Raw genomic sequence first — 16,856 nt, 5'->3', positions numbered from 1 at the left:
TGGTTTGACCAACACACACTGAGGCGATTATTTGTTTATAACTTTGAGCCTTTGTAAACCACCATATAGTAATAGGTATATCTATTGCTAACCACTTTGAGCCTAAGCCTTTCTTTCGGTGACGTGGCCTAAAATTCTTAGCCATATTACTTGAAATATCTTTTCTTTCCACCCTCTCTTTGGAGTTAGGTAGAAGTATAGTTCCTACAGTATATGAAAAATATTAAGTTTGGGGTTGCTCTTGAAAGTGAGCAAAGTTTTAAGTTTGGGGTTGGGGTACTAGAGAATATGATCCAAATTTTCAAAAATTGTTGTGAAAAGAAGTGAAAAAAAACACTTCTTCAAAAATAATGAATGAGAAAAGAAAAGAATGATATTATAAGAAGGATCAAAACTCTCTAGTACTATAAAAAAAAGGAACAAAGAGGTATGATGATAGAAGGAGAACTGGGAACCTAACTTCAAAGGTTTAAACCTACTTTTCTCAAAATATCCTACCCTAACATAAGCCAAGTTACAACCTGAAAAGTCCTCTAATATGTGTGTTGTGATTTCTATGATGAACTCTATTAGAACACGATCAAACTAAGTTTAATTGATTTTGCATGATGATTGAGAGATCACCTTATCCATTAAGTAAGTTATAGTAAGTTGAGAGACAGGTTGAGTACTCGTCAATGTTGAGGACATTTTTTCGAATTCGTCAGGTAGAAGTTGAGAGCTAGAAAAATGGCCAGGTAAAAGAAATTTTAATTTGGGGATGTTCAATTGTTATTGTGCGACTTGTTATCTGTTGAAATTTGCAATGCATGCGAGTTACTTGAGGACAAGCAACAATTCAAGTTTGGGGTTGTGATGACAGTTCGTCATTCCATATATTTAGTCGAAGAATCAGAGTAAAACAAGTGAAAGTCGAGCAAATATGAAGAAGAATGACCAAAGAATGAAGGGAAATACCTAAGTGTGCAAATTGTGGACTTAGTACAAATTTGAGTGAAAAAGGAGCAAAAGCATGAAACCACTCGAATAATCACACCACCATCGCGCAGCTTTGCCCACGCGATAAGGCATTTTAAGTTGTATTGCATGCGCGATGCAAGATATCACGCACGCGATGGTCACTTTCTGGGCTTTTTCTAACGTGTTCTGGTCCATTATAACGTCTTTAAAAGAGAACTTTATGCACTTTCACACGGGTTACAAAATTTGGAGATTGAAACACAATTTTGAGGGCACAAATGGAGATTTCTAGAGCATTTGAAGCCATTAGAGGCCATCACATCAAGGGACCTCTCATGTTATATTTTATCTATCAATTATGGTATTGTTAATTGCACTATGAATAATTAAGCTCCTCTATATTAGGTTGTGTTATGACGAACCTATTTATATATTGTTGGATTCTATGTTGATTTGACCATTGCATGAACCTATTGATCTATAATCTTATTCAATTGCTTCTTGTTCGTAATGCTTTTTATATGAGATGCTCTTTTAATCTAATTTTGGGCACATAGGGAATACTGACCATTAGTCTATATGTTAGACTTAGGGCAATTGTTGTACTTATGCTAGTTGAATATGGATAGGAGACCCCGAGTAGTGGCATAGAGAATTAACGTTATATACACCGCTTAACCCTTCTTACGCTGGTGGACTAGGGATACAAAACTCCGAGTAGTGGTTAGTGAGTTATTTTGCGAGGGATCGACTATAGCGATTTTGTTAATTCTCTGTGGGGTTATAGTGATTAGATCATTCATACAGAGCATCAAACATCAATAATAGAGGAATAGGGGATTCTTGAACACAACCTGACCACTTTAGTAATATTGTTTACTCGTTTATTTACTTTTCACACTGAAACTCAAAAATCTCTCGTTTTACTAGTTTTCATAAATTGCACACACTTTGTCTTGCTTGGAGGCAGTCCGTGTGGATTAGATATTTTTTTATTACTTCGACATTATCGGTACATTTGTCGAGAAGTCATCAAGTTTTTGGCGCCGTTGTCGGGGACTGTTGATTTTTCAACAAGGCGATGTTTGTGCAATTTTTTTATAGTATTTTTTAAGTTTTATTTTTATTTTATTGTTTATCATAGTGCTACTGAGGTATTTTCTGTTTTTGTATGCATAGAGTATCACCATTAATTCCTTTGGATCTAGAAATTGAAAGAATTGCACGTGCTCTCAGAAAAGCAGTTAGAGAAGCAACTATGGACGACAAAATATCAAAAGAAGAGTAACTATCAAGCTCTTATGATTCTGAAGAAGAATTCGTCATTGCAGTTGCACAACCCCTCACTATGGGGGACTCCTATAAACGAACTGATGAAGGACATGTTTCTAGGGGGTTTGTACTTACAGACCATGCATGCAAAAGTAACACACCGAGTTAATTGGCGCTTATGCATATATTTTAAGATTGCACCAATTGGACTGACGCCTCTTGGAAGCATAGCTTTTGCAGTTTGTTAGATGTTTCTAGCTGATTAATGTAGAACTCGGCTTTTGTATGCATACAAAAGTAACACACCAAGTCAATTGGCAATTGGTGTGGCGCATACAGGAAGCACAAATGTAATTTTCAGCTCTACTAAAGGTTTCCTAAACTAATTCGAAACAAATCCCATACCAATATCAGACCAAAAACTCAAGAAATGTCTTTTACACCCAAATACATTGTTAATGCTCACAACACTGGAGAGACATATGTCTCTGATGTATCCGGGTTTGGTTTCCAAAATACCGATATTACCTAGTTTACAATCAATAGAAAATCAAATTTCTTGCATTTAAAAGAAAGAATAGAGACAAAGTTAAGTTCTAGTACAATGTCATAAATTATATGTCAAAATCCTATATTTCTTATAAAAATAATCATGTCAAATATTCCCAGCTAAAGTTTTGAGATGATAAAGATGTTGAAAATATGTTTATTAGTCATGAACATTATGGGCTCAACTATATTGAGTTATATATTTTAGTCCAACAACCTCAATAGTTTTAACAATCTCAGATTGTTGAACAATCATAAATATTTGATGCATCTTAAATATTTGATCAAGCCGAACTACCAACTTCAATGACATTCGTCGATGTCTTTGACAATGAAGAAGAAGAAAGTGAGACACAAGTCGATTATATGTTGAATAGTAACACTGAAGATGACAATCAAGAGCCATTACCTTCAAGCCATGTACATTATCCTCCTCAACACATGACAAACATGAACTTGAATGAAGATGAGCCATCATTAGATATTTTTTACAACATGTATATGTAGTCAAAGGATGGGTTAAAAGTGGGAGACATGTTTCGCACAAAATAATATTGTTGCGAGCTATAAAAAAGTTTCACATGGAAAACTTTGTTAATTATATTGTAGGTCACATTGATGTATGGAGGTATGTCATTCAGTGTCGTAATGAGCTTTGTATGTTTCAGCTAGAAGCGTTTTACAAGAATATAAGTGATTCATGGAAGATAAGTTCTATGTAATCACCTCACAGTTTCACTACCACCAATCTTCTACAGGATCATCATAAATTAAGCTCTGATATGATATGCCAAAACATTTTTCCACTTGTTAGCAAGGACCTGTCATTGAAGGTGAGTATAATAATCTCCCATATCGCTATACGATATAATTATACTCCCCCGTATGGTAAAACATGGATTGCAAGGACAAAGGTTGTTAAACAAGTATACAAAATTGGGAGGCTTCATACAAAGAACTTCCACAATATTTTGTGGAACTTAAGACATATGCTCCAGGAACTGTTGCAATTATGGAGACATTGCCTGCATATACGCAGGACAAAACTTTTGTTAATGGAAAAAGATTATTCAATAGACTCTTTTATGCGTTTCAACCATGCATCAAAGGTTTTGCATTATGCAAACCTATTATTCAAATTGATGGAACATAGTTGTACGTGAAATACAAGGGAACATTACTTATGGTAGTGGTACAAGACGACAATAGCAATACCTTTCCCATTGCCTTCACTCTAGTTAAAGGTAAGGCTGGTGGTGGTTGGAGTTTCATTCTTAAGAATCTTTGAACATGTGTTACTCTACAACCAAACCTCTATTTGATTTTAAACAAACATGCATCTATTGAGAGTGCATACAATAATCTTGATAATGGTTGGTAAAATCCTCCTTCTATGCATGTCTACTTCCTTAGACATATTTCACAAAACTTCATGCAGAAAATCAAAGACAAGTGTCTTCGGAAAAAAGTTATGAACACAATGTATGCTTTAAATCATCCATCATTCTGACACTATCGTGAGAAAATTAGATTGTCAAATGCAGATGCATTGAGATGGGTTGATAATATTCTAATGGAGAAGTGGACCAGGGCATTTAATGAGGTTCGACGATTGGGGCCACATGACAATAAACCTTGTGGAATCAATGAACTTTGTCTTCAAAGGCAATAGAAACCTACCCATAAACACGTTGGAGAGAGAAACTTGTTTTAGGTTGGGATCAATGTTTGTGATCAGAGGCGAAAAATGGAGTTCAGTGTTACAATTGGGGCAATTGTTCAGTGAAAGTTGCATGAAATTTATGAAGGAGGAAATTATCAAAGCTAGCACACATTTGGTTACAAGATTTGACCGTCATAACTACAATTTCAGTGTAGAGGAGACAACAAACCATAATGAGGGAAGGCCAATGGGATACTACTGGGTTGAACTACATAGAGGCATGTGTGATTGTGGAAAATTTCAAGCCTTCCATATGTCTTGCTCCCATGTCATTGTGGCATATTCAAGTGTCCTCCAGGACACTTTCTTGCATCTATGAATTCGGCGTTTACAAAGTCGTAAACTTATTCGATGTATACAACAATAGCTTCTCATTGGTAGCAAAAGGGGAATATTGGCCTACATATCAAAGAGATGTAACTTGGCATAACAAAAATATGAGAAGGAAGAAAAATGCTCGCCCCTACAACACACGTATTATAATCGAAATGGACGCGACTAACAAATTGGAACAAGCTCTGAATGATAATTTATTATGTTTTTAACTTTTTTCTAACATTGGAATTTAATATAGATAACAACTTTTGAATAAAAAGACTTAACACTACAACATATCTAAGAGCATACAATAATCAAAACAAAAAGAATTGGTGGTAGTGCAACTGTGAGGTGGATTCAAAGATAAACACGCCTAAAACAAAAATGCAAACAATAAATAAAAAAACTTAACACTACAACAAATCTAAGAGCATACAACAATAAAAACAATATCATATGAAGCATACATCATATCCCTAACATCATTGTCATATTTAATTGGCACCCACATATGTTGGATATCGTCATTGTCATCCGCAATAGAGATGTACGAAACAAGTCTGTCAATTCTTCTAACTCTTTCACCATCATTAATCTCTATGTCTAACCAAAGGATAAGTTCCTCCAAAGTTGTATGAAACTCTAGTTAACCTAAAAACGTATCTTCATCGGAGACTTGGTTCTCAAATAAAAAATATGCACATGTCTTTTACAACCCATGTTAGAACAAATGAAGAAAAAATAATACCTATTAAAATATAATATTTTATTACCAATTTTAAAAAAAAGGCAAATAAAAGAAGCACCACATGAATCGGCACCCCTTTTAAAAAACAAAAAATAGACGTCAATTAAATTGACTTGATTTATTGGATGCGTCAATTCATTTAATTTTTTTCTCAAATGCTAAATAGGAATGTCAATTCAATTGACTTGAGCTCCTCACATGAATTTTTTTATTTAAAACATTAATATTTAAAAAAATATTAGAAAAGTATAATTTTTTTAATTTTTTTTTGTGAAAAATATGATTATTTAAAATAAAAACTTCTTATTATAAGTCAATTTCTTTTGTATAACCAAATATGTCAATTTTATTTCATATGGTTCATATTCAACTTCAAATTTGGAACTAGTATGGTTTAGAACCAGCAGTAGCAGGGTTAGTAAAGGAAAATCAATAAAAAAAGATCATCATCGTTTCGTTTAACTGCAAAACCGCCACAGAACAACATCCAAACTCCAACAACTAACAATGCCATGTTCACTCCCTCTCTCTCATCTTTCTCTCTCCTCCCTCTCAAAAAACCCACTCACCTCTTCCCCCTCCCCTCAAAAACCTTATCCACTTCACCACCGTCTCTTTGTTAAATCCTCCATCAACAAAAACCCAGAAACAACCACCAAAACCAGTTCATGGGTGAGTCCAGATTGGCTCACTTCACTCTCCAAGTCTCTAACCACAGCAAAAGATGATTCTGGCATTCCTATAGCAAGTGCTAAGCTTGATGATGTTTCTGATCTTTTGGGTGGTGCTCTTTTTCTTCCTTTGTTTAAATGGATGAATGAGTATGGTCCTGTTTATCGTTTGGCTGCTGGTCCTAGGAATTTTGTTGTTGTTAGTGACCCTGCCATTGCGAAACATGTGCTCAAGAATTATGGTAAATATGGTAAAGGTCTTGTTGCTGAGGTGTCTGAGTTTCTTTTTGGGTCTGGATTTGCTATTGCTGAAGGGCCTCTCTGGACGGTATTCTTCTATTCTTTAACATTGTTTCAGTTCCTATTATGCTTCATGTTTTTTATGAGATTGTCATGTGATAGCACGGACTCTAACTCGGACACTGAGACACAACACTGAATTTTATATATGAGATTGCCGCATTGTGTCAGACACTGTGACACGCCTCCTTCATAGGTTATGTGTTTTGAGAATGATAAAATGAGCTTTTTTTTAAGCAATGTGGGATGTTTCGGTTGTGCTGTGCTATAGAGTTTTATGTGTTAAGCAATTTCAATATTCTCAATTTGTTGTTTCATGTATATTAACATAGGGAGGAGATCTTGTTGGGAGTAATTTTGATTAGAGGCCTGTAGATTATGTAGTAAGGAGATTAAGATCGGATGGAGAGGATGGAGAGGAGTGAAACAATTAGAGATAGAGGAAGACCTAGAAAAATGATAGGTCTGTTTGGGAGTTGGTTTTGGAGGGGAATGCTTTGGAGGGTTGCGTCTATATTCTGATATGTGTTTGATATTTAAAAAAAGTATTAAAAAACAATATGATTTTATATGCTAATGTATTATATTGTTTTTCAAACTTTTTAAAAATATCTAAAACATTTCAAAATATAGACGCAACCCTTCAAAGTCTTCCCTTCTAAGAAACTTATGAAGATATCGAGATTAATGATTTGGGTAGAAGCTGGATAGAATATTATGTAGTTGATCTATGTAGCACAATAAGACTTGATTGTTGTTGATGTTAATAAAGACCTATTTCAATTGACTTATTTGAGTTTAGCAACTAACATAAGCACTTGTGAATGTATGAGAGAGCTTAGAAAAACAGCTTATGACATATCTATAAGTTGTTTTGAGCTCCTCAGGATAGCTTATGAAAACAATTTGAATTTATTTTAACTTTTCCTATAGGTTATGACATGCATTTGTGCTATAAGTTATATGATATGCATCTGTGCTATAAGCACTTAATTAAGTTGTTTATCCAAACATGGTCTAACTCAATGTACATGATTATTAATCTTCATCATTTTAACAGTTGGATGTTATGATATCATGTCAATGACCATGCGCACAAAAGTTTAGGAAAAATTGCAGTGATGTAATCTTATTATAGTTATTTATTTATATTCTAAAAGCATACATTATATGTTAAATTTAAGATATTTGATGAAGTATCATTTAGTTTCAAAATTTATAAAATTTTGTGGACTTGACCTACACAATAAGAAATTTAATTCAATGGTTGGATCGATGAAACTTTATGTATGCAATGAGTTGTTGAGTGGAGTAATTAACCCTTGCATAATAGCTGAATCGGTACTTATAGTTGAATTGGTTCTCTTGAGTTATAAAAATCAATTACTGTTACTAGTTGTACTTCAAGTAATGGTTTTATATGTTATTTTGGGTAACCGGTATTTGTTTATAGCTATGTTCGTGTATGTATTAGGCAAGGCGTAGGGCTGTCGTTCCATCACTTCACAAACGATACTTGTCGATTATGGTAGATAGAGTGTTTAGTAGATGTGCTGAGAGATTAGTAGAGAAGCTACAACCTGATGCAATTAACGGAACTGCTGTTAACATGGAGGACAAATTTTCTCAGTTGACTCTTGATGTTATCGGTTTATCTGTATTCAACTATAACTTTGACGCACTGAATTCAGACAGTCCTGTTATTGAAGCTGTTTACACTTCACTGAAAGAGGCAGAGGCTCGGTCAACCGATCTTTTACCATATTGGAAGGAAAGTTCTTTTCTCATCACACGGTTTTTGATATGGAGTTTGGATTTTCTTTGTGTTTGTCAATTTTCATGCCTTTTTATTTCTCGTTCTTTGTTGCTACAGGTTGGTTTTCTTTGTAAGATAATACCGAGACAAATAAAGGCTGAAAAGGCTGTTAGTGTTATTAGAGAAACTGTAGAAGATCTTATTGCTAAATGTAAAGAGATTGTAGAGTCTGAGGGTGAAAGAATTGATGCTGATGAATACGTAAATGATGCTGATCCTAGTATTCTCCGGTTTTTGCTTGCCAGCAGAGAAGAGGTATGCTGTATTTCTATTCCCAGTGTATAATTTACTTTTATCGATATGTTTTTTTGGCGACTAACTGTATATTCACAATAGGTTATAACGTGTCTTATCAGCATATGATAATATTTTGGTTCCTTTTATCGGTTTTATACTTTAGTTTCAGTTTTCTTAGTTCGTTCTTCATGCGTAGGTTTCAAGTGTGCAATTAAGGGATGATCTTTTATCAATGTTAGTTGCCGGTCACGAGACCACTGGTTCGGTGCTTACTTGGACACTTTATCTTCTAAGTAAGGTATCTAATAGAGTATAACAGAATTTGGTTTCAATCATAAATGAATCATAAGTTCGCGCTCTGTGAATCATAAGCTTTATTTATGCAGGATTCTTCCTCGTTAGCAAAAGCACAAGAAGAGGTAGACAGAGTTTTACAAGGACGACGTCCTTCCTATGAAGATATTAAAGGTCTTAAGTTCTTGACGCGCTGTATTATGGAGTCACTCCGACTTTATCCACATCCTCCTGTATGTTACTACACAATAATTTTGAGTATGAATGTGTTAGAGACTGAAATTATTGTCTCTGAGGTTTAACCTTTTTGGTGTTCTGTGATTACATATGTTATTATTTTTTGATGGTTTTATATAACTTTTCGCACCCTAAGGTATTGATCAGAAGATCTCAAGTCCCCGATGAGCTTCCGGGTGATTACAAAGTCAATGCTGGTCAAGATATTATGATTTCGGTATACAACATACATCGTTCTTCTAAGGTTTGGGATAGGGCCGAAGAGTTTTTGCCGGAAAGATTTGATTTGGATGGTCCAGTGCCAAATGAAACAAATACAGATTTCAGGTATGGGGTTGTATTGTATTTGTATATGTATATATGTATATCGTAGTTTACTGAGATTTAGACGAATCAAAAACATGTTACAGATTCATTCCGTTTAGCGGAGGGCCTCGAAAGTGTGTTGGTGATCAGTTTGCTTTATTGGAAGCTACTGTTGCTCTTGCGGTCTTTCTACAGCACATGAACTTTGAGCTTGTTCCTAATCAGAATATCGGCATGACTACTGGAGCAACAATACATACAACAAATGTAAGGTTTATAGAACCTTATGTCAAACAAAAGGGAAAGAGACATTTAACTAGTACATTTTATTGTTATCTAATAGGATTTTGGTTTTGCAGGGCTTGTACATGAAACTGAGCCAACGGTTGAAATAGATGACATTCACTTCATCTTCACATAAGCTATAGAATTTATATTGTCTACATCTATCAGAAATATGAATTTGTTATGATGATTTTTCTCATTTCTGCTATTTCATATACCACATTTATGCAGTAAATATGTATTTGATAGCAAATATTTCCAACATTCTAATCATTTATTCATATTTTCTAAATGTTGTAAATTTGGCATATTATAGAACACGGTCAACCACGCACAAGTGTCTCACTCTAGTGTGTGTCAAGTAAATCAATTTTTTACTAACCTTTGATATCGAACTTGGTCAAGTTTGACATTTTCCTCCTTGTAGCTCATCTTATGACTTTATTCAATAGGAATACTAGTAGGTTTGCATTCAAGTTTTTTCGTTTCCCTCAAAAGATTAAATACATATTTTTAAGAGATTAAAATGTCCTTTTTAATGGGCTACCTCAATTCTCAAGAAGAACTTGAGATCTCAAAGGTCTTTGATGATTTAAATTTTGATCTTTCTAAGTAGTTGTCGGTCACTGCTTATTCAAATCATCTCTTGTAATAATAATATTATCAACATAAACAAAAAGTATAGTTCACTTTTTTCTGTGTATGTTTAAAAAATAAAGTGTAATCTCCTTAATTTTGTTTATCAAACACAATATTTTCTTTGTGAATCTTTTAAATCATGCTCGAGAGGACTGTTTTAGTCCAACCAAAGCTTTTTTCAATCAACACACTTTGTTGGCTCCATCCGTGGTATTAAAATTGAGTGGAATCTCTGTATACACTTTTGTCATATCCCAAAATTTGTCTTTTCCTTTTTTTTTCCATCTAACCCATAACTTGAGATTCATCTATACTCACCCATGTTTCATCCATGTTGTAGCGGTGCATTCGTGACCATCGAGCTATGGATAAATCTAATGTCAATGAAAAACGAGAGTCGTCACCGCGTTTTTATTGTTTCCAAAGAAAAGGGGAAAAGTACGAACAAAACCCAAAGATAAGAAGTTTTCAAATCAAAACTAATAAAATGTCAAAGATTACAGGTAAGGGGGTTGGTTACACAGAGGGAAGGTATTAGCACCCAAAGTGTTCTAGGTACTCCTAGGGAGTCCTTTTTTGTGTGTAAGTGTTTTTTGATTGAAAAGATGTTTGATAAAAATGGAATGGAGGATGGGAAAAGAATTCATTCATTATATTTTTGTTTTTGACAAGACTTTCGGTCTTATGCCTACGTACCAACATAAAAATGAGAGATCAAAACCCTGTAGTTCGTGGTAAAATTTTTAAAGAGATTGATAGATTGGTTTTACCAAAAGTTTAAAGATCTTTTGTGATCAATGGGAGAGTAATTAACCAAACATCCACCGATAATGAGTATTTTACAACATTTAAGAGGGAGGGCTCCAACTTGGATTCAATCAACAAGTATGTCACTAACCCCTAATAAATGACAAGACTTATCATCAATATATCATGGAACGGGAGAATTTTATATCAACCAAAGATAACTCAAATCTAAACACTCTCTTTTGCAAAGGTTTTAAAAGAAAATGGCACAAAGGCCAAAAGAGTTAGATGAAGTGGTTAGTTCTTTTTGTCTTTTTGAAATTAAAGTCAATATAATTAAGTTTATTCACAAGTTTGATTAAGAAAATTTTTTGAAAAATCAATGACATGAGGCCAAAGTTTCTACTCATTAAAATATGTCTAAGTTGAAAACATAAACAAAGAGAGTTTTAAAAGGAGAGAGAGATTTTGAAATTTAAGAAAGAAAGGAGGAGATGAAGGGACTACCCTAGATAAAATTTAAAAGTTAAGAGTTGAAAAGATCTGACCAATGAGAGCAATCCACAAGACAAGAATGTCAGATAGAAACCCATTTTCTTTGGACTATTGAGCAAGCAACAAGCATAAGCAATATCCAAGCAATTAATAATGAAGACCAGGGCATCAAATAAAGATAGTCAATAACATCCAAGCAAGAACTCCAATATCAAGCAATTTTCAATGTTTTCAAATGCATCAGATGAAATATTTCTTTGTGGCAAACTTACAGAAACAATCATCAGACATCAACAATAATAACAGTATAACAATTCAAGCACAGAGACAAAGTAATAGATAAACCCAATGAAAATCCCAAGGCTTGCATCATATGAATGACACAGTCAAGGATAGCTCAGTCTCAAATAATGGCATTGGCCAAGTCCTTCAAAGCATAGGGATGTTGCCTACTTCTAAGTCCAAGAGTTCAGATCAAGTCAAGGGCAGAGGTCCAACAGTCCACCAACATATCTTTTAGGGTTTTTGTTGTTATTAGGTATTTTAAGGTACTAAGACCACAAACAGAACAAAATCACAAGCACACAATATATACAAGCACAAATGATACGACTCAAGTGAGCAAAGTAAAAATGACTGAAACATAAACATCTTGCATGAAATGTAAATGGAAATGAATGATAAAGATACTAAAATTTAAATTGCATTAAGTAAATGACATAAAAGTAAAGCAATAATAAATGTCAAATTTTAGTGAAGAGTTTTAATTTTTTAAGTCATTCCTTGGAGAACACTCAACCATTCATTCACAAGTATGAAGATATAAACCAAGACATCATCTATGAGAAGGGCTCCAACTTGAATAAATCAATAAATATGCCACTAGCTCTCACCAATAGAAAAAAAGTTAAGTCTTCACGCAATGCCATGAAGAATGGGAGACTTACAATCTCACTTACAAGAATGTTATGCCCTTTATGACATATTTAGCTATATGTTAAGCAATCATAATTGGATTTATGCAGAAGTCACAACTATCTGAGGTCGGGCAATAAAAATATTGGTGTTAATGCATGCTAGAGACATGGCACAAAGAACCAAGCTCCTAAAACATACCACACACAAAAATGAAATTGGGAGGGATCTATCTCAGTCGGGCTCATGCTGACTCATCTGACACAAGGTCATTGATGAATCAACTGGCATTTGACTTGTAGAGAAATCATTGGTCAATGATGGATTGGGAAAGAAGAGGGATGAAGATGAAGAGGGAAAGGGAAATGGAAACTCAAATTGATCATAGGAGGAATTTCATCTGATCAATACTATCCATTCATTTTGGTGGATGAAATGTACATTTCATCAACCCTATAAATCCAATAGTATTGATCAAATGGAAGTTCAAATCAAACATGATCAAGGCCAAACAGAAGATCAAACAACACAAGGTCAACCAAATGGCTCAACAATATTTTTAAATAATTAAACAATTAAAAATCAATTTTAAAATGAAATAAAATGCAGTTTTCAAAGGACCAAATCTCAAATCCCTTCAAATCACCAAATAAATGGCCAAGGGATTTACCTTAGGTCAAACAAGGTCAAAGGACCTTAGACAAAAAATTTGAGAATTTTTGGAAAGTCAGAAGTATCTAAAAATATTTAAAAACAAGAAAAAAATCATTTAATTCACAAAAAATATCAAAATTAATCCAAAAATAATTTTAATTAAAATATGGAAGATAAAAATATTTAAAGATTTTTGGTGAAAATCCCATATTTTTTGGATTAAAAATAAATTTAATATGAATTAAACAAAATAAGCTAAATAAAATAGAAAATTAGAAATTAAGTAAAATGAGAAAAAACAAGGGCCATCAGACCTCCCTCATTAATTGAGGTAGCAGATCTGATGTCCATGCGTGTGCAGTCCACCAAAGACCCTGGTCAACACGTTGCAAACAGAGTAATTCAAACCAAAGGCCGTGATTAGATCATTGGACCAAGATTAGATGGATGAGAGGAAGTCAACTCACCACCGGAGCTAGGGCTCCGGTCATCTTCTCTGTTGGACCTCACCAGACTAGTCCACCACCAAAGTGCACCAAAATTCAAGATTTATATACAATTTTAAAGGAAAAATGCGGGAGAGCACGAATCTAACCTCTAAATTTCTCAAGTCTCACTATATAGAGAGATATGTGGAATTGAAAATTGAGGTGTATGAACTAAGTTTCTTCGATTTGACCTCAAAGAAACTCAATCTTGCTGCCTACATTGATAAGATTTAAGACAACCAAAGATCAAGTAAAATGATGGAGAATTGAGGGAGAATCCAATAAGATAAATTTCTAGAAAATCACCTTCTGTTTGCACCAATGGAGCTCGATCTCTTTTCCAGATTGCCTTGCCTTGCTTCTATCAACTTGCAGGAGGTGAATTGGATGTGAAAATAGCTTGGACCCTTGGAGTTTCAATCCTAAAACAGAAGGAGAATTGAAGCTCGATTTCAAATGAAATCTTCAAGGTTTCCTATCAATGGAGGGTGGGGAGGTTGCAGATCAAAGCTGGGGCGAAAGTGTCCTCATTTTGAGCAGCAAGGCAATGTATTTATAGCAATTCAAGTTGCTTTCCACACACATTCAAATTCTGTCCAAAAATAACAATGGGGTTGCATGCTTGCATGGGCGTGTGCAAGGCCCAAAAAAGATGTGAACAAGTCCAAATTCGTGTGCTAATGATGTTGAAACCTTAACATGAAGCCATGCAATGTGAAATGAAAAATGATCATGGAACTTTCCAATTGGGGCCATGCATTACACCCATGCGCAAGTCACTCAAAACTAATCCAAATATCATGATCTTGGACTCTTTGGAAAGCTAACATGAAGGGGAACAACTTTGATGTTGAAACTTTTTTAATTTGGAGCTTGGATCAAGATGAATATTGAGGTGGAAGTTGGAGGAACCAAGCACAGTTGAAAAATTTCTAAGTTAAAAGTCAAATGACAACTTTTTCCACCTTGAATAACTTTTTCTATGAGCTTCAAATGAAATTGGTTCCTTCTTTAATGTTGTAGGTATTTCATTTCTATTCAAATTGACACCATTTGAATATTTCATGAGGGAGTTATGGATTTTAGAAGTTGAGGAAAATTGGTTGTTCAATGATGATGACCCAAAATGATATATAATGTTTCCTCTTGGTGCCATTGCAAGTAGAATATGACTTTTATAAAAGAAGAAAAGTTGGATAAGACATCTTGAACTTGATCATGAAACTTGTATGGTCTTCATATCACAAAAATTGAGCAAGTTATGGTTCTTGGAAGTTTACCTTCTATCTAGGACACAAACAAAATGACCTATAATCTTTCACCATAAAAAATGACTTTCGAAGCATAATTAGATCTTGATGCCAACATGAAAATTGTTTAGAATATCATAAAGAGTAACTTTTCTCTTGGAATCATTTTCATATAGGGTCTAAGGAACCCTAGATTTGACCAGTTGACTTTCTCTGATCAACCTCTTTGAACCAACTTGCAAACTTGAAGTTCTTGTGCTCTTTGGGGCTCATGGAGAATCATATATGCTTTATATGATGTATAATGAAGTATCCCTTGAGATATTTGACCAAATGTTGAAGAAACTTGTTGAGGAAGTCACACAAGTAACCTAGATGAATTAGGGCTTCCAAGGTAAACAAAAAGCCAATTAAGTGGTTCACCTATAATTTCATTTTCAACCTGTCAATTCACATAACAGAACAAAAATCCAAATTCTCCTTACACAAATTAACGAAACATTTACTAATTCACTTCACTCCAATCTCAATTCAAACCATAACAACTAATCCACTTCATTCTTTAACAAAACTAACTCCACTCCAATTTCGTAACCAACGGAATCAAATCAATTCACAACTAGATCCACTTCAGTTAGCTGATTCTTCACACTAACAGAATTGTTCACTATAACTTCAATTCTCTTCTAGACTAGCTTAACAACTAACAAACGTCAGCCTAACTAACATTTAACCAATTTCTAACAGTTAACTAACTGTTAACAAGCGTTCAACAATATTGCATAAGATGAACTAACGGATCTTAATGGAATCTAACAAATCAAACACCTATAAATATCCTACCACTCTCAGATTCGACTCAGATCCCATTTTCTAGATTTATGAAATTCCATAGAGCATCTCTGATTTCTCTCTTACTTCCCACACGAACAACTCAAAGCTCCTTTGAAACACTCTTTGAAGCTTCAAACGAGTGGAGCTGAGCCTCCTGATTCTTTTTTTCCCTCACAGATTCATCATTCCAGATTCAGTTTTTTCCTCTCAAAATAAAGTCACAACAAGAAGAAGAGGACATATGATAAAGGAAGGAAAAGTTCAGAGTCGAGATTTATTACCTGACGCCAGCGAGCAATTCGGTGAGTCTCCGATCATTTTTTTTCTTTCTTTACATTTTTGATGTTATAGGAATGAACAACCTCACGAGGGGAATCAAAGCCCCAACGCGTGATGGCTAGATTCCCCTCTGTTGTCGTTTGATTTAGGTTTCGGAGATTAGGGTTCTTTGAGGCTTTTCTCCAGTTCGTCTGATTCTTGAGGAACTGGGAAGATCCATGGCTATATTCGTGATTAGGGCTTGATTTTGGCTGGGATGATGGTGTTGATTTTATTTTATGAGAACCTCCGTCGTCGAGGATGACCTCTGGCGCGACGAAGAATGTAGCGTGAGATTCTACTATTATTGCACGTGTTTCGGTTCTGTATGCATGAGATTCTACTACTAACTCAATTCCATGTCACTAGGTCTTATCCTTATCCATCTCACTTGTTGATTCGTGTAGGCCTTGTAGCTTGGGCCTTTGGCCATTATTGCTAACACTATATAGTTTCAGCTTGTGCACCCCTGGACTCATGATTGTCTATTGAATATGGGCCCTTGTTTGGGCCCATGCGCCAACCATTAATTACGTCTCTGAATTGATGTGTACACCCCCTGTTTAGCATTTGTTTTGTGCTCTATTTACTATTTCATTGCTATTTTTTGTTACGTTTTCTCTTTTAGTGATTAATCCTTGTCAATGCAAATTGAAGGAAAATGAATTGTTAGTCCTAATTAGGTTTTGTTTGGAAATGAACATGATTAATAGTTTTAATTAGAATTAATGGAATTGTTTAGTCCTTTAATCTATTGTTAAAAAATGATTAGGAAAATATGTAATTAACCATAGTTTTTT

The 16,856-nt window shown here is 34.4% G+C and overlaps 1 protein-coding gene across 1 annotated transcript; it reads left to right on the top strand.

Annotated features, from left to right (window-relative positions):
- The first annotated feature begins 5,938 nt into the window (after window positions 1-5,938).
- Window positions 5,939-10,024, top strand: LOC127093315 (carotene epsilon-monooxygenase, chloroplastic). Its single transcript, XM_051032225.1, has 8 exons — window positions 5,939-6,569; window positions 8,016-8,313; window positions 8,416-8,612; window positions 8,791-8,892; window positions 8,981-9,121; window positions 9,262-9,452; window positions 9,536-9,698; window positions 9,791-10,024. Exons 1-8 carry the CDS (start codon window positions 6,078-6,080, stop codon window positions 9,824-9,826), a joined length of 1,620 nt encoding a protein of 539 aa, XP_050888182.1. The 5' UTR covers window positions 5,939-6,077; the 3' UTR covers window positions 9,827-10,024.
- Window positions 10,025-16,856: the final 6,832 nt, after the last annotated feature.

The sequence above is a fragment of the Lathyrus oleraceus genome, chromosome 6, assembly GCF_024323335.1.
Source record: "Lathyrus oleraceus cultivar Zhongwan6 chromosome 6, CAAS_Psat_ZW6_1.0, whole genome shotgun sequence".
NCBI lineage: Eukaryota > Viridiplantae > Streptophyta > Magnoliopsida > Fabales > Fabaceae > Lathyrus > Lathyrus oleraceus.
The sequence above is the reverse complement of the archived record's forward strand: the minus strand, read 5'-3'. Positions and strand labels throughout refer to the sequence as shown.